Below are 18,187 nucleotides of genomic sequence, written 5' to 3' on the forward strand. Positions count from 1 at the left end.
TTGTACTCTAGAGGCAAAGAAATAATCAGTGAAAGAGGGAATAGAATACAGGAAGCTGACTGATGAAAAGTTGTAGAGTGTAGTGGAACCACAGTCAGGATATGCACCTCGTTGACATTAGGTTGAAAGAGTAATCCTTTATAAGTGAGTCAGCATTGTGAAGTTGAAAATTCTTCCTGCTTCCCTTTCCTCCAGGTCCCATAAGCATGAGAGAATAAGCAATGCATGCTCAGGCAGATTCCAAAGAACCAAATACCTCTGAGGAGCACCAGATTTCAGTAAGACAGACATCTGATCTGTAAAAAGGTTGAGAATGTGGGGAAAGCCATTTATTTTGGAGGGGGCAGGCACAATTTTGTGACTGCTCTCAGTGCCCTCAAATAGAGCCTCACTCTAAAAAAGGAACCCTGCTCTTTGGGCTTAATGCTCTGTGGACATATCTTGAAATTCTTAACAAGATTATCTTGGAATTTGTGTTCTGTAAATGGAATCTGATGGAATATTAGTAGATGTGCCAGAGCTTGGAATCTTGTCCCACCTGTGATACTGCCTTTCCACTGCTTTCTTGCCTCCTCACCTTCTCAGGACAGAATCACAGCTATCTGCTCCCCCTGACCTGCCCAGTGACCACTGCTACCCATAGTGGAGGCCTAAGCATGGGTCTGGGAAGGGACAAGGTCAGGTGTATGAGCCCCACAGTTTGAGTTGTGGGCAGGACCCAGGTACCTGTGAGGGTTTGCACTTGCCTCGCATGTATTTCCATGCCCCAAAGGGCATGAGATTAAATAACAAAACAAAAGAACAAAAATGCCACATAACTGGTTTAGAGATAAATCACAGGAGGAATGTGATTTTTTTTTTTTTTTTTTTGGCCTACTTTTTGTACAAAGAGCCTTGCATTGACATTTTGCACTGGGCTCCACAAATTTTACAGCTGGTTCTGATTGGAGGTTTCCAAAGGTCACAGTGGAAAGAGTAGAGAAGGAAGGCAATGGTGAGGAGTTGGGAAAAAGGAACATCAACAAGACTTCATGGGAGGATGGATTCATACATTGAGATAATGGAGCTGATGAACTTAACATTTTGAAAAGTGGCCAAGGGTAAGTTTGCAAGATACAGAAAGTTAGTCTGTCAAAGATCCAAATGGAACTTGGGCCAAAATTTTAGTAAGTATACGGAACTCCAGTGCTTAATTTTATTGTCCATGGCCTCTGCTCAGGGTACCAAACATAGAGTTGAGAGGTTCTTATAAGTTACTTCAATAAATCCTTTCCCAGGGGCTATTTAGACACTTCACTTCAAATTTGAAACCACTCTTCTAGTGAATACAGGAGTAAACTCATGTTATTTGTGAGCAGGACGAAGCCAAGGGAAGGCAGTGGAGACATAGTATGAGTCTCATTATGAAGAGCTGGTTACAGCCAAAACATTAGTGAACTTACAAAGGAATCAGAAAATTCTTTGAGTCTTGGGTTTCTGGTGGCGAACTTTTTAACTCTAATGAAAGACCTTAATTCTTCTCAGGTTTATCTGTATAATGGAGATGATGATGATTCCTGCTTTTTGACTGCTCAGGGCAGTTGCAAATGTCAAACTACATAATTAATATAAAGTTTCTTTGCAAATAGCAAATATCGTTATTTTAATTCTATATCCCCCCCCTTTTTTTTTTTTTTGAAAGCTTATGGGATGCTTTGATTGCTCTGTGGCTGCATTTAGGAGAAGGAAGCTGCAGTCATGCGTCATCACTGCCAGCCTCACATCTCTTGATGGTTAAAGCCTTAGGGTGCAGCAAGGGAAAATTTAAAATAACAAACAAAGCAAAAGCAGGAGGTGATGTTCCAAAGCAGAGGAAGGCTAAGTTTATATATACAAATGTCAAGTGTGTATGGGTGAGTGTCTCAGAAGGTTTATATGTTCTATATAAATATAGAAGTAAGGAGACTGTCTGAATAGGAAGAAAGGTCTTTTTCTTCTGAATTTTAGAATATTTTCTGCTCCATATCATTTATCTACATCTAAGTAGTCTGTTTTTCTATTTTAATGTCTCCTCCTGCCTTTCAATATATTACAGAACGGGCTAAGATGTAAGCGGGCTTAGCCTTGCCTAGTCACCTGTTTCATTCACCAGTGGGATATCCCACCTAAAGGAGCTGTCACAAAAGAGCAGCTATGAACAGCATGAAAAACAGCAACAACAATTATAACTCTAAAGAGATGGATGAAACCCATTGTTATTTCATTAAACACTAGTGTTGGGGTTTTAGGAAAAAAAGCTGTAAGCAATGAGTCCAGAAACTAAAATTTGAGTGTGATTTATCATGCTACATCCACAATTAACCAATATCCCAGAACTAATGTTTTTGAAATATCTTTTCTCCAACAGGTATTTAAGTTCTTAAAGTAGATAATATCGATATTATTTTTAAGGTTTTTGAGAAGAGGCTTTAAATTTATATTGTGTCCCCACCAAAAAATTGTATTTTCCCTTCTGTGTAGATGAAGGTAGTATTATTAATAGCTAGAGTGGGGTATATATACATTTATATTAACTCAATTTTCTTAGATGGAAGTGCCTGTACAGCTTCTTTGAAAAGATCGCCACCTAGGGGAAATTAACACGAGTTAATGCAACATCTGCAATGCACCACATATGCTGCGTAATATCTAATGGCATATGTATTTAAGGAAAAAAATTATGCAAAACTGTGTCATATTTCAGCAAATGTGGTGGGCCACCTAGGAAAAATAGACTACCTTGTAGACCTAGAAAGTGTGCTTGTGCACAATTTTATTGTTTTTTCTAACACAGAACTGCATGTAGCTTTTGTTTATTCATTAGGGCTTGATTTTAATGACTTTCTCCATATCCAGAGAGATTTTACAATATAGAATTTTTTACAAAATAGATATCCATTTGATTATGAGTATAAAACTTATATTTTTGGCAATTTTTACAATTAAAAAATAGTTTTAATTAGTACAATTGTTAAGATTCTTACATGTAAAAGAATTTCTATCTGAATTAAGCCTCAGAAATTAACAAAGATGTTTCTCCTTAAACTCATTTATTAGTTTCTGAGAATTTATAACTAGATCTCCAAATGAGAGCAAGTAAAGTGGGAAATAATTTAGTTGGTTCATTCAAGTAAAAATGGGTTATTTTTCTGTACTTGAATTTCTGATGTTTTTGATAAATGTCTTAGAGAATCACTGCATTTTCTGAAAGCACATTTAACATAAAATATGAGCCATGTTATAATCTTTACATGCCACGTTGCAGATATGGGAACTTGAAAGAATGCAACATATCTTTAAGTTGAAATGGATGCTTTAGCAACCATGAAAAATTTGTTTCATTTCATAAAAACAAGCTACTAATTTCAAAATCAACTTTCCAAAAAGTCAAAATATAATTTTAAATTAAATCACATGCTCTGAAGATAATTTTTGGTTAATTAGATACTTTTGGATCATAAATTTTAATGCATCAAGATTATAAAGTAGGCAAGAGTCTAATAGGGAAAAAACTTAAGGGATTATTTGAAAAAGTTTTATGTATGCTGTGTTTACAATTATTAGAACAGTTGTCAAACTGTCTAGTGACTGCCTGTTAACTCAATCTTCCCCATTAAGTGGAAAACCTCTTGGTAACAGTGAATATTTTTATATACAATTATTCCTGAGGTGCTATTTGAGCAGTGTCTGTTCTGATTACTTGGTGCCCATAGAACCAGTGGTTAAACAATTTGAATATAACTCCTAGATGTATCAATAGCATTTAGAAGAATGCGTGGCATTTAGAAGGAACATGAGACACAATGGGTGAATGAGTGAATAAATAGCCCCTCAAATTAGGCCTGTCCCCTGCTTTAAGTATATGTTTATGGAATCTATAACCCTCTCACAAAAAAATGAGTCTACTGTAGAAGGCATAGTTAATCTTTGTAAGGTAAAGGTAAATATGAATTATTCTATCACTTTTGAGATTATCCCTGCCATAATCATCTTGATAGATAATCAAGAGCTGGCGGTACACCAAAGGAATCTGTTTTGTCATATGAAATTATATGTATGTAATTATTTATTTTGTGTATATATATACACTATATATATATATTGTGTGTATATCTCTCTATATATAGATATAAAATTTTAGAAATCAGTAGTATATTTGATCATGGGATAGAAAAGATTCTTTGATGAACTAAGATGAATTTATATACCTGGACAAGTAAACTTGATATTTTATCCCTGCTTATTAAAATCATTTAAATTATTTGGCAATCCACCTGTAACATTCCTTAGCTATGCTAAATTCAAGAAGCACTAATTATCTTCAGTTTACAAGGTGAATATGTTTTAAGGTATACCAACATTTAAACTCTGTCTTTTCCTTTACTTCTGGCTGAATCTGATGGTACTCTTAGTGAAATAGGAGTTATAATATCTTACCTATAAGAGTGTTCTTAGACAAGTTCTTATTTCTTACTAAATCTAATCCATAGTGTCTATTTAGATTTTTGCCTGCCCTGAAATTTCTGATACTTTCATGGCAAATCTTTTCACCCTTTAACTGTCATTCTTCATTATATCCATTTTCTTTCAACTGACCTTAGATAGTGCTATTACTTTGCTTTTATACTGTATTTTATTTTTTTCCTAATTGTGACTGCCACATAGCAGCTCTTGGGCTCTTCTCCTGCCAGTAGCTAGCAGTTTTCCATTTCTACCTACTTCCATTAGTAAAGGCTGATTCCTAATTTAGAGAATTAAGAATTCTGCAATCAGAGTGAACTTTATACTTTCACCTTAGAAGAAAGGGAAAAGGGGCCAGGGAACCGTTTTAATGATGTGAATATTCTAGCACAGTTTTGCACTCTGCTTCTTTACTCTCTTTAAAACGTCTCATCACATAAATAATTTATCACAGAACTTTTGGACATCAATTACTGAGACTCAGCACTTTTTCCAGGACAGCATTACAATATGCAGTATGACTGCAAAAGTTTGGCTTTGGCTATTGACTCAAAGTTATGTCCTTGAATAATGTGAACTGAATCTAAGATTTCATCACACTCCCCTCCATTTCAGAGTGGACTTAATGATATAAGGAAACAGACTATGTGGTTTCCAACCTCTGTCACCTATTAGCTGTGGGATCCTGGATAACTTGGTCAAGAGCTCTTAGCATTGGCTTTCTCACTGCTAAACTAAGCATATGTTCTTAGCACAGGTCCTACACAAGGTAAGCACTCAGCAAAGTGAAACAGAATAAAGTAAGTGTTGGCTACGTTAAGCTTCACGAGGTACTCTAAACTGTAAAATTATAATAATCTAAAAATGTATTTTCCTGTGCCTTTTAGAAACAGGAACATTGCCATGAGCATTTTTAAGATGGTTTATACTCATGGTGATTCTGTGGCCCAGCAAGTTGGAACCAAGAGCTTCTTGTTACATTAAAAAATTTTGTGTTCAGTTCCTGTGCAAATCTATGCATGAGGACAGGGCTATTATACCACACAGTTTAGAGTACAAGAGATGTGGTTGAGTCTCTACTTACTCCTTCTTCTGCTTTACTAATGAAGTAGGTTTTAGTACACCCATGTATAAGTCATTATGCTTCTCTGTTGGAACTACCTAAGAATCATAGATTATTTCATAGATTTATTTTTATTTTATTCTTTTTTAAAATATTGAAATTACATATTAAGGGCTTCTTATGTGCAAGATTGTGCACTGGAAGTAGAAAGATGATCAATTCCTTGCCCTATAGCCTTTTCTAGACAGAAGAGAACCACAGGTAATTAACCAGAATTTAGAAAGGATAATGGAAATACCAATAAAGTGAAGTGTTAACGAAGTACAAAGCAAGAAGTACAGAGCACCTCTTTCTAGAAGCACTGTGGAGGAACTGATGAATGCATCACTAAGGCAGTTGTAAATGCAGAAACTCTCTCTCAGGCTAAGGCAGAGCCCACTCGTAGCATTGATTTGTGCTCCCACTAGACCTAGACAGCAGCTGGAAAGAGCTGGGAATCAGGCAGCAATAAAAATATTAATTATCTTCTGGGTGCCAGACCAACAAGCAAGCAAGTTTGTTTCTTTCCCTAACAAGATGTACTCTAATTAGTGGCCATGAGCATTAACAGATTACACCATGTTTGAGTCCCAGGAGGTGATTGACTATCACAAGTCCTGCTTTCACTACCAGGCCAATGGATACATACTCTCATTTTTATTTCTCGAGATTAAAGTGTTAAGCATTATTTAGTTTAGCAATTTCAAATTTGATAATTGTCTTGTTTATTGTCAGTATTTAAAGGAAAACAAATACACTGTCAGTGCAGATTGTGAATGTTAATTAGTGGTGTTACTGTCAAAAGGAATTCGAATAGACAGATAAAACATGATTCATGGAATAAAATTATTATAACTTTATCAAAATAATAATCCACAGGCCTCAAGCACTCTTGTGGGCCAATGTTTTCCCCCTTTCCTTCACACACTTTGGTAGTTTATGTTTATGGCTTAGCCTTATAGGTCAAAAAGATACTAACTTTTAAACACCAAGCCATATAGCAGCATATTCAAATAAATACTTTAAGGATCTATCTTAATACGGTGCTTTGTCACAATACCATTACAGTACTCTTTTTGCATTTGTATTAATGTATTATGTGTTCTAAAAAATGCATCTGTGAATATAGTACAACAGCTCATCATTAGCTTACCTTTAAATGTTTTGCCTTTGCCACCAGGTGGCACCTATATATTAATAGTTGTAGAGCGTAAGTTCTACGTAAGAAGGCAATATAGACAGTGGAGAGAAAAGTAAGCTATTTTATTAAATTTGTTTTGTATTTAAATATTTGTTCAGGAAATAATGTAGAATTCACAAAATTTTTTAAGACTAAGGGAAAACATTAAATACTCATTATTCTTTTTTAAAAAAAGATGAACATTGATTTTGGAAAAATCCACTGGGGGCTGCCAGGGGAACATATAGAGCCACTTAGTTTTGACCTCAGCTTGCCATCCTATATTATAATCTCCCAGTTCAAGGAAATTCTGCAATCAATAAAAATTAATAAAAAATGAGAACTGTAATTATATATGGCAGCATTAAAATTCTGCTTTTGGTGATACTATTTAATGATAAATGTCATATGAAATGTGCAGTCTAATAGAAATTTTTGTGATAAATGATACATTAACACCAGTTAAGAGTCTTAAATTACTAGGACTAAAAGTGACATGCTAAAAATCTAAATATATTCATAGGAGAGGATACACAAATAATGCATGATAACAGAACTATCAATCATTATAAAAATTTCAAATGCCCTCTGAAACCATCAGAAGATGCCAATATTAATAGCTTAAATAACAGCTAAAAATGCCAGTTAATGTCAAATCTAAATTTTTAAAGAGAAATGTGGATTTCTAGTCTTAGGTGTTAAAAGTTTACTCAAAATAACCTTCCCGGGATAATAAAATATCACCAATAGAATTTGAAAGAAATCAAAATGTAAGAGAACATGCAGTAATCATTAAAATTTTATTACAACTCTTGGTACTGTCTATGCTTCACTAAATATTGCATTGCATTTATTTATTGAAATCACAGTATTGAATTTAGGCAGCACAAGCTTAATAGCTGAATAGAAAGAGTGTCCAGCTCATGAGAAGAGTGCATGGATAGTATGTGATTAGTGTCTTAAGTTGAGAATAACCATTCTAAAAGCAACATCCAAAATAGAAAAAGAAAAAGATTTAGAATGAAGCAAGCAGCCTAGAAAGAAGGTAAGTCAAAACCTATGTAACATGAACAATGGCGTAAATAAGTAGGGGAGCTTCTTCAAAAGATAGTCCAAATACAGCCAAGTCCTTTTTGTGTTTGAAATATAATACCTTTGTTTATTTTCCTATAGTGCAAAACTAGGACCAGTTGGTGGAATTGGTGGTCAAAAGCAAAAGCCTTCCTTTTTTTTTTTTTTCAAGGTAAGCGTCTTGCTCTGTCACCCAGGGTGGAGTGCAGTGGCTTCATCTCTGCTCACTGCAACTTCCACCATCTCCTGGGCTCAAGCCATCCTTCCACCTCAGCCTTCCGAGTAGCTGAGACCACAGCCATGGGCCACCATACCTCAGATAACAAACATTACTTTTTTTTGATAGGGATGGGGTTTCTCCATGTTGCCCCCGCTGGTCTCGAACTCCTGGGCTCATACAATCTCAAAGTGCTGGGATTACAGGCATGAGCCATTGCGCTGGGCAGGACAATTTTTTTTTTAAAATTAAAACTAGAACTTCTTATTGCGGGAAATAGGACCATGTATTTTAAATTGTAAAAAACAGTTCTGCATGTGATCTTCATATAGAAAACGTTAATATATTTTCTGTATAAAAAGAAGGGAGGAATAAAAGATTTGAGCTGATGACCTTTCAACATACAAAGTCTATAAGTTTTTTATTTAAAGCCATTGTTTGTATGTTTAATTTTACAATAATTGAGATAATTATAGATACTCTAGTAGTTGGAAATGAGTTAGAAATGCATGCATGGTCTACATGTTGGAAATAATTTTGTTATACTAAGGTAGACCCACTAGGGTACTATAGCATCTGCAGTGGAGAAATGACCCTAGCAAGCTGTCAAAAGTCACTAGGGGCTCAAAGTTGTAGGGCATTAGGACCTAGTGTTCATAGTTACAGAGAATATTTTAGCTCTATTATGTAGTATCCTATAGCTGCCCATTATTCAAGGAGGGCAATTGTCAGTCACTCCCCTTGGGAATCCTTCTGAATATAGGATTTTTCTGTTAGAGAAACTCTGCTATGTACCTCTATTTATACAAGTATTTATATGTAAGCGGATTTCTAAAATGGTTGACATCTAAAAGTTAAATTCTGCACTTGTTATACCCATCTTGACTGGATTTATCTTGAAATGAAAGTATACTTGATTTGAGGCAATGCCAGAGAAGTATTTAAATGTAGTTTGTTCCAGGAACACATTTGTCTCAAACACTCCCTCCCTGCCTCCCACCTGCCCCTTGTAGTAGAACTACTAGATCATATTACCATGCAGCAATATATAGGTAGAGCAGTAAAAGATTCTCCCCGGGGCCTGAAAGCTTAAGGGAATGAATAACTCCCCCCTTCTGAGGCCCAGTCCCAAGACGCAAGACCACTTGCACCAGCAGCGTGCATCAGCAAGACAGCAAAAGCAGTAAGAGAGCTGCCTGGAAGACATCTACCCTGGCCAGAAAACACCTACGCTTGCCGGAAAACATGTACCCCTGAAGATACTGAAAGAGGCCATCCGGGTACTACGCAGCACTCACGTCAGACTGGGACACTTCCTGTTTACCGAGGACTGTAAAACCCCTGTCCTGTCCTCACTTGGGGCTGACACCATCTTAGGCCTCAGCCCGCCTGAACCCAGGCGTTCATTAAAACAGCGTGTTACTCCACACCGCCTTTTATTGTTTGTTGGTTCCACTCTCTGGGCTCCAAGCAATACAAGCACCTTTCAAGCAGTATATTCTTCAGTGTCTTGATCCTCCAAATAACTCTCTTCTAATTCCTCCTGACCACAAAAAGCACTTAGACTCTAGGATGACTGATTCCAGCCCAGTGGCCTGGCAATGGTGAATTATACCTTGCGTATCACATTCTTGACATTTGTGTGTGCTAGCATAAGAATTATAATTGAAACAGGGATTTAAGTATCTCCTCTCTAGGTGCCTACCCTCCTTGGACTCAGGTCAAAATTTATTAAAGGAAGTTTTTTTCTAGATAGGTTGTTTGAAATAAAACAACAGCAAGTTCAAGTAACACAGTGTACCTACAGCTTTTAACTAAAATAGAGGACTTGGGTCCTGAAACAATTTCCTTTGATTTTCAGGTACTTTATCTATAAAAAGAGAGATAAAGCATTAGTTCATAGGATAGCTGTATGTTTAAATGTGATAATGTATGTTAACCACCTTGCATGTACTCAAATGTGTTTTGAAATCTAACATCTACATTTTGATAGTTTAACCGTTCTACATAAGTGACTTACAACAGGCATTAAATATAGTTTGGCGTTTTCATATATCTGTATCTGTATCTTAATCTACAATGAGCTTAACTTTAAGTGCAGCATAAAACAGAACCTTCAATAAAGTGGTAATATTAGGAATGATATCCAGTTATCTTATACACCTATAAAGTTACCTATAAATTCTTACGAATATTTTTCTAAAGTAAAATTTTGATTTTACTTTAATTATAGATGAGAAGCAACAAAGCAACATTTATAACAATTTATCCCACTCAGGCATTTTTTCCCACCAAATGTGTATATTGATATATATACACATAAAATATTCCTGTGTTAGATCGTCATCACATCACTTATATAAACTATTAATCCACTACAAACAAATTTTTTTCAAGTATTACAGTTGCATTGATTTTGATTTTGAAAATATGCATTCAACTATCCATTACTGCTATGGAAAAGGACAGGTAATTCTTAGCACCAACCATTAGAGCATTAGTGTCAACCATAAAAGGAAACATCATTGACCTGGGGCAAGGACAAGGACAGAGGGGAGATAAAGGACAGAGAATATTATTTTGGGAAAGAGTTCAACTCTAGAGATTTAACTGGTTCTCATATAGTCTGCATAATGGTATCTGCAGCTCAAAGGTAATGTATCTGATTAGAGTTATACTAGGGGAAATAAGACAGAGTTAATGAATCATTTTGTTATTTTGGGAGATTTTACACTTATAGTTGCTTGCATCACTAACAAGTAACTTTTAGACACCACATAATATGTCTATGACCTCATTTGTGTATTTACTGAATACTAGGAAGTATTGAATGCCACTGTTTGGAGTGCTTGGTAACTATTATCTCACTTAGTCTTTACAATCTCATTTCATCCATGAGGTAGGTACTATAGATGAGGAAAATGAGATGTCAAAATTTCAGTAACAACACTGAGGTCACACAAGTAAAAAAATGATAGTTTTGAATGCATAAACCACAGTCTTAATCATTAAATTCCCATGAGGCTTCTGCAATGGATCTAACACCTGGGTGTCAGTGCTGTTGGTTCATAGAACACACTTTAAATATCATGGCAGTAGACCATGTGAAGTGTCCATTTACACACTATTTTACCAGAAGCCAAAACTACATTTGAAGGACAAGCTGGTTCATACTTAGTTCTGTGGCATTAATAACAACTGAAATATCTGATATGTCAGCCCAATAGAATTGCTATGAGATTTTCTGGGCCTTGCTAATAAATTTAGACTGAACTAATGTTCAGAAATTATGTGAGATGACTTTGTAAAATGTAGTTTAACATTGATCAACAGCATTTTGCAGTTATAATACAATTCTTCTTAAATATTGAGTATTTTGTCTTCACAATATACCTAAGTGATAAAGTCTAATCACTAACACTGAGGAAACAGAAACCCAAGGCCAGTGGCCACCACCACAGGTCACTTAGGCAGCATGAACACACATCCAGGCCTTCCCATGCCACATCCAAATCTTTTCTTCTCTTCCATTAGCCGACCTTGACATTGGACTGTATTCCACTAATTAACTAAAACTAAATAAAGAAAAATCCTACTTAGCTACTGAAACAGCTAAGATAGCCACATTCTGATTTCCATTTTAATATATAAATAATCAAGGCCAAAGTGATTTGACAACATTGAGTAATTTTCAGTTGTTTTACATTAACATAAACCTTATTGAATACAAAACATGGCTGCATGTATCATTTTATTATGCTGCTAAAAAAAAAACTATAATTTAAGGACTTTTTTTTAGTCTTATCGACTCCCTTAACCCAAGGTCACCTATGGGAGATGTATCATTTATTTCCCAGATCTGTAGGTTTGGTGTTAGCTGGAGGAAATTGGTCATTTCACCTCTTACATTTATTTTAATGGAACTAAATATGTTACAAATACTGTCTTCCTCATATATGGATGTTCTAAAACTTTATAAAATCATACTCAGAGTTCAGAGTTGATCTCTAGATGTAAAGTGTATTTACCATCTTTAGAGGGCTAATATTTTCACGGAAAATAAAATTCCTCTAAGTTACTGTGGAGACAAAGTAATGAAGACAAATCAAGAAATGCTGTCAGTCTCTAGAGGATGAAAATGCCAGAATCTCTACGTGAGAAGAAAAACCTCAGAATAGACAGCAACGATGCTTATCAAGTCCAGCCCCTATAATCATGTTTTATGATTTATAATGTTCTTTTTCTGACAACTGGCAAAATAGCTCCATTCTTGAAAGAAATGCCTAACTAGCACCTCATCCTCACTGTGTTCACCCAATAAAGTTTGAAATGATTTTAATAATAATGAATTTATTTTGGAAAATTGTATTTTCCCTTCAAGTGTACACATACCTCTAAAACTAAAGACTGGGTTATTCAGAGCCATACTAACACTGTAAAGGGCACGGGATCATCAAGTTGTACTGAATAAACTGTGCAAGAGGCTCTCCATGGGAGTTGAGAACTATGGTGCTCCAATCATGCTGAGCAGGAAACCCTAAGATCCCCCTCATTACATGATAGTGGGTGGTTAGAATGGTGGGTGTCCTGGGATGACCAATCCCTTCAACCCCTGACATGGGTTGATTATTTCATATTAGCCATCAGGATTAGTAAAGCAAGCATCACAATATCTGGCTAGTTAAAAAAAAAAAAAAGGTCAGCTATTATTTTGAATGATGTATTCTCTATAGGTAATTGCTGTTTAGACATCAGAAACTAGCTCACAGAGACTCACACTTACACATCTTTGTTTTACTCTTTATAACAAAGACAAATTCAAAAACAAAATAAGATATTCCACCCCCAAAAGGTAGATAATCTTTTTATCTAAAAAAAATCCATTCTGGAAAACTATTTTTATGGCTGCTCAGAACTTAGGATAAAGACTATATCCAATAATGAGGCTTCAAAACCTAAGCTATGTTCCATTGTTTGCAGTTACCTTGGACTTTAACTAGATGTGCAAGTTGACTTCTGACCATGGGGAATCCTCTCCATGACTGGATTATGGATTGTTGAGGCCATGGCTGATAACCAGTTCCACAGAAGCAACTTCATGTTCTCCTGAGGAAGATCCATAGCACTGTGGAACAAGGAATATCAATAAGCGATGCCACAAGAGACTGCAAATGGGGTTAACAAAATACAACCCTCAAAAATGAACTCTGATGGTGGAAAAATCTATGAAGAAAAATATTGTTGAAAAAATACAGGGATTGAAAATGGCTTCAGTTATGTTAAGAGCACTGGTGAACATTTAGTAGCGTTAGAATGTGCTTCTTACACATTTAACAATCTCTTGATTCCAAACTCATTAAGTGGCCAAGTTGTATAAATTTGTTTCAAAAACAAACGCTTTTTCAGCATCGCCAGATTTAAAAAAACAACAGCAACTCTGTTTCCTAGAGGGGAAAACACCAAATGAAAATATTCAAATGATAGTAATAAAATATTTGGCCTTTAGTAAGTTCCAGTAAAATTATATTTGAAAGTTCCCCCACCACCCACCCACAGTCATACACATACGCATCAAATTTTAAACATTTTATAATGGCCAAAGAAGGTGTTTACATAGATCTGTTTATTAATGGAACTCACTTTTTAATCAGTTTTTAATAAATTGATAATCCAGTTTAGCCTCAAATCAGTTCCATCCCTTTTCTCAATCCCTTTTCTGATGTCTAACAGTTAAAGTCCTGTGCCATGAACAGGGATTCCTGTGGCACTTTGGGAATTATCTGCTCTGGGTTTAAAAAAGTGCAGCTTATAAAGTTCTCTCTCTTTTCTTCGGCCCCTACGAAGATTGATAAAGGCATTTCCAGAGGCAAGTGAAATTCTTCCCCTCTCTGCTCGTTCTCCTCCAGGACCTCCTCTTCCTCTTCCAGCTCCTCCTCTTCCTCCTCCTCCCCCTCCTCCACATATTCAGCCTCTTCGACCTCTTCCTCCTCATCTTCGACCTCTTCTTCTTCCTCCTCGCTCGCCTCCTTTGCATCACACACCTCCTGGTCATACTCCTCCTCATCATCATTTTTCTTCTCCTCCTCTTCCTCCACCAGCAGCGGGGCAAGAGACTGGTTTTCCTCTGGGTTGGGACTGAATGCTAGAGAGGGATTCTGCACAAAGCCATACAGAGTTTCCTGCAGTCCCCAGGCTTCCTCGCCGCCGCCAGGGGGCGCGTCGTTTCCGGAGGATCTGGCCGGGGAGGCCTCGCCGCTCGCCGTGGCCTTCTGCGACCGCAGCGCCTCCTGCTGCCGCTTCAGCTTCTCCTGCTGCCGCATGTCCTCGTAGATCTGGTTCATGATGAATTGGGTGGTGTTGGGCGGCGCTCGCATGCCAGGCTCTCTCCACTCACACAGCTTGACCGGCTGCGGCAGCGTGCTCACATCCGCTGGCGGGCTCCGCGGGGAAGAGCGACGAGGGTGGTGGCGCAGGCCGCGGCCTCTGCGGCCCCAGCGCTTCTTCCTGCCTGGGGGCCTCACCCAGCCAGTGTTCCAGGACCTGCTCCAGCAGGAGCAGCAGCAAAAGCAGAGAGGGTGCAGGCCATACACCCGAAACACTTGCACCGGGCAGGGGAAATTCCGGAATCTTGGAGGAGGTGGGCGCCAGGGCCCTCCCCAGCACCCCCAGTTAGAGCACACGGGTGGTTGGAACCAAAAGCCCGGGCCGTGCTGTTGCTTCGGCTGCCTCCTTGGTGGCCCATACTCGGTCTTGGGGCTATAGCGGTGCGGCCTATTGTACACTGGAGCACCCGGGCGCCTTCGATGGCAGGACGACCAGGAGCTCAAGGAGGCCGAGTGTGCCCAGCCACAGCCTCCGCTGCCGCCGCCGCCGCCGCCGCCGTCCAAGTTCAGAGGGTCTTCCCTTGTGTCGAGGGTCTGAGTCATGGTTCAGGGAGCTCCGAGAGGTCTGGATGGTAGCGACCTGAAGCTGTCGTCAAGTTTTGCCAGATGGGACGGTCAGAAGAGCCTCGTCTCGTCAACCTGTCTCTCCACGCAGCCACGTGTCTACCCCTGGGATCACGTTTTCCTCTCCGGTAGGCCGCTCTCTTCCTGGTTTGCACGCTCTTCAGTAATAATCGCTTGTCCTTCGCACCTGGGTTGTCTCGCCCAGGTGTGCTGGGTGGGACTGGGGCTGGGTAAGGATGGTGGGGGAGGAAGGTGTTGGCAGGCGACACGCGCAGTGAGACCCACTCCCGGGTCCTCCCCAACACCCGGCTCTGCTGAGGCACGGGCTGGGGCCGGGGGAGGCAGGGGTTGCGCAGTTACCTGCTGCTCCCTCTCAACCCAGGTGCTTCACTGTCGCCGTCCTGGCAGGACTGTGGTGGCGAGGGCAGCGGCAGCCCTTAAATACTGGCTGTGGTGTCCCTCGTGCCCACCGCGTTCTTGGGCACCCAGGGCAACAGCCAATTGGGGTTGAAATCGTCCTCCCTGTGTGCAAGGCCGGGCTCTGTCTAGAACCAGGCTTCAGGTGAACATTCGCAGGGGGCTTGTGACGCAGCGTTTGGGGGAGGTGAAGAGGGACCCAGATTGGGTTTCTGCTGCTCAATTCAAGCAAGTCTGGAGGCAGTTTATCCGAAAGCTTTTTATCACCTTGAGGCGGGGGTTTAGAAGATGGGCCTTCATCTGAACCCGGTGGGGGCGGGAGAACTTGAGTTTTGAAAACCCCACATTCTACACCTTTGGAGGGCCGAAGGGATAATGGAAAATTACTGGAGAAAGACAACTTGGCCCAACCTCTTACCTTCTGACCGGTGCCAACTCTTCTTACTCCTGAGAATTGGGATTCATAATACATAAAACAAGACCATAAACATTTATTATTGCATGTGCTCACTGACAAATAATCCTGTCATCTACCCTGAGAGGCGTAACCTATCACAGATGAGGGAACTGAGAGGTTAATTTCCCCGTGGTCGTGGGGCTAATAAATTTCTGGGCTACGATTTAGGCCTAAACCTGTTTGACCCAAAAGTTAGGTTCTTAATGACATTGCTATATGTTCTACCAAACCACCAGTAGGACCCTTGTGATAACTAAATGACATACATTTGGGAAGGTACTTTGCTATTGGTAATATACCATACGTGTGTACCTCAATTAAACAAATATTATTATTACCAGGATGAATACCACAGGGTTGTCCTTGGAAAGAGGAATATTCTGATTGTCCTTCCTTTTGTCCTTTCACTGACCATACAGCATATACACAGGAAGCCTTTAAAGCATTGTGGTTAAGCATATGGGTTTTAATTTAAATAAATGGGATTCAACTTCAACTCACCAATTATTAATCTCTGTAAGCCTCAATTTCCTTACCCATCCCATGACTATACTACATTTTCCATACAGTTGTGTAAATAATTAAATGCGTATAGTAGGTCCTCTAATATGAACGTCTTGCTCAATGTCATTTCCTTATAACGTTGCTGAGGCAAAGCAACAACAATAACAAAACCACGTTTCATTATATATCTTCTCATTTAAAAGTAGCAGTTTCCAACAACCTACGATGCTAAGTGAGGATTTACTGTGATTTCTTAAAGTACTTAGTGCAGGTACCCTGTAAGTACTCAGTAAGCTGTTAACTATCATCCTTATATTTAAATACTTCATGACTTCTAAAAGAGGTGATATAGTACATGTAAAGGCACTTGCGCTTGATGCAAAAATAGGCATCCCCACCCTGGCTTCTGTCCTTTTCTTGTCCTTCTTTGTAAAACGTCAAGGAAAGTGCTACCATACTTGGTCCTGGAGAAAACCGTCTCAGTGTATATCCCTTTATTACTTTTCTGTGCTGAGTGGAATTGCACAAAATGGAAAACTGCCTGCTGGGAACTTTAGTTTATATAAGGCTCCATTAAATGCCAGAAAAGCAAAATGTGTGAAAGCCCTGAAGCTGGCAAAGGTCATTTATGCATTCCTGGCTGAAAATTGAGAACATTATAGGGGATCTTGGATCAGGACTCCAACATTTGCCCTGAGACCTGTAGAATCCACAGGCTTCATTTAATTTCATTTCCTCTGTGGTTTGCTGAGGACATGCCTGCTCGACTCAAAGTACAGAATGCTGACATGTTTAGCCTGCAATATCCCTTTCTAGATATGGACTCACCTTTGGCAGCTGTTCTGACCCTGCTCTGCTTACTCAAAATGGAATGGTGAGAGCCCAGATTTATTTTTTCTAAGTACATGTGTGTTATGCAAAAATGGGTTTTAATTGAGAGCATTACAGATGGACCATGTTGCTGTATTGGAATTCCAATCAGTTTCTTTTTGTTTTTTTTTGTTTTGTTTTTTTTTTTTTGAGACGGAGTCTCGCTCTGTCTCCCAGGCTGGAGTGCAGTGGCGCAATCTCAGCTCACTGCAAGCTCTGCCTCCCGGGTTCACGCCATTCTCCTGCCTCAGCCTCTCCGAGTAGCTGGGACTACAGGCGCCCGCCACCACGCCCGGCTAATTTTTTTTTGTATTTTTAGTAGAGACGGGGTTTCACCGTGGTCTCGATCTCCTGACCTCGTGATCCGCCCGCCTCGGCCTCCCAAAGTGCTGGGATTACAAGCGTGAGCCACCGCGCCCGGCTCTTTTTGTTTTAAAAGAGATGGTTAACTCATTTTACAGGTAATGAAGGACATCATTTTTTGATCAGTTGATGTGACCTTTATACGGTTAATCTTGGCATTATATACTTTTTGCATGGTGAGAATATTTATTCTCCCTACTAAACAACATTGACACGTTATTGGCTTGCCCAAATTTTCTTAAGAGAAGCAGCAATGTATTATTTTGATTATGATTTTAGTTTTACAGAGATTGGAATTATAATACAAGTTTTGAATGTACTGGTAAATCGTCCAAGAAAATTTGCCACTAAAGCATGTTAAACAAAAAGACAGACATTTAATTAATTTTTAAAAACACACTTTATAGTTCTTTTTTTAGTGACAAATGATTTTATATATATATATATATATATATATATATATATAGCACCATGTGATGTTTCCATACATATATACTTTATGGAATGATCAAATTAGGCTAAGTAGTATATTACTTCAAGTATTTGTCATTTAATTGTGAGAATTTAAAATCCTCTCTTG

General features: G+C 38.6%; 1 protein-coding gene and 1 pseudogene across 1 annotated transcript; one reads left to right on the top strand and one right to left on the bottom strand.

Annotated features, from left to right (window-relative positions):
- The first annotated feature begins 221 nt into the window (after window positions 1-221).
- LOC131380849 (putative uncharacterized protein encoded by LINC00615) lies at window positions 222-9,426 on the top strand (annotated as a pseudogene).
- A 4,194-nt stretch (window positions 9,427-13,620) lies between these two features.
- CCER1 (coiled-coil glutamate rich protein 1) lies at window positions 13,621-15,516 on the bottom strand. The gene is made up of 2 exons (XM_058425625.1): window positions 15,357-15,516; window positions 13,621-15,222 (listed from the first exon to the last, which is right to left on the bottom strand). The coding sequence occupies exon 2, from the start codon at window positions 14,973-14,975 to the stop codon at window positions 13,773-13,775; it is 1,203 nt and encodes a 400-aa protein (XP_058281608.1). The 5' UTR covers window positions 14,976-15,222; window positions 15,357-15,516; the 3' UTR covers window positions 13,621-13,772.
- Between the last annotated feature and the right edge of the window lie 2,671 nt (window positions 15,517-18,187).

Source organism: Hylobates moloch, unplaced genomic scaffold (assembly GCF_009828535.3).
Source record: "Hylobates moloch isolate HMO894 unplaced genomic scaffold, HMol_V3 SCAFFOLD_12, whole genome shotgun sequence".
NCBI lineage: Eukaryota > Metazoa > Chordata > Mammalia > Primates > Hylobatidae > Hylobates > Hylobates moloch.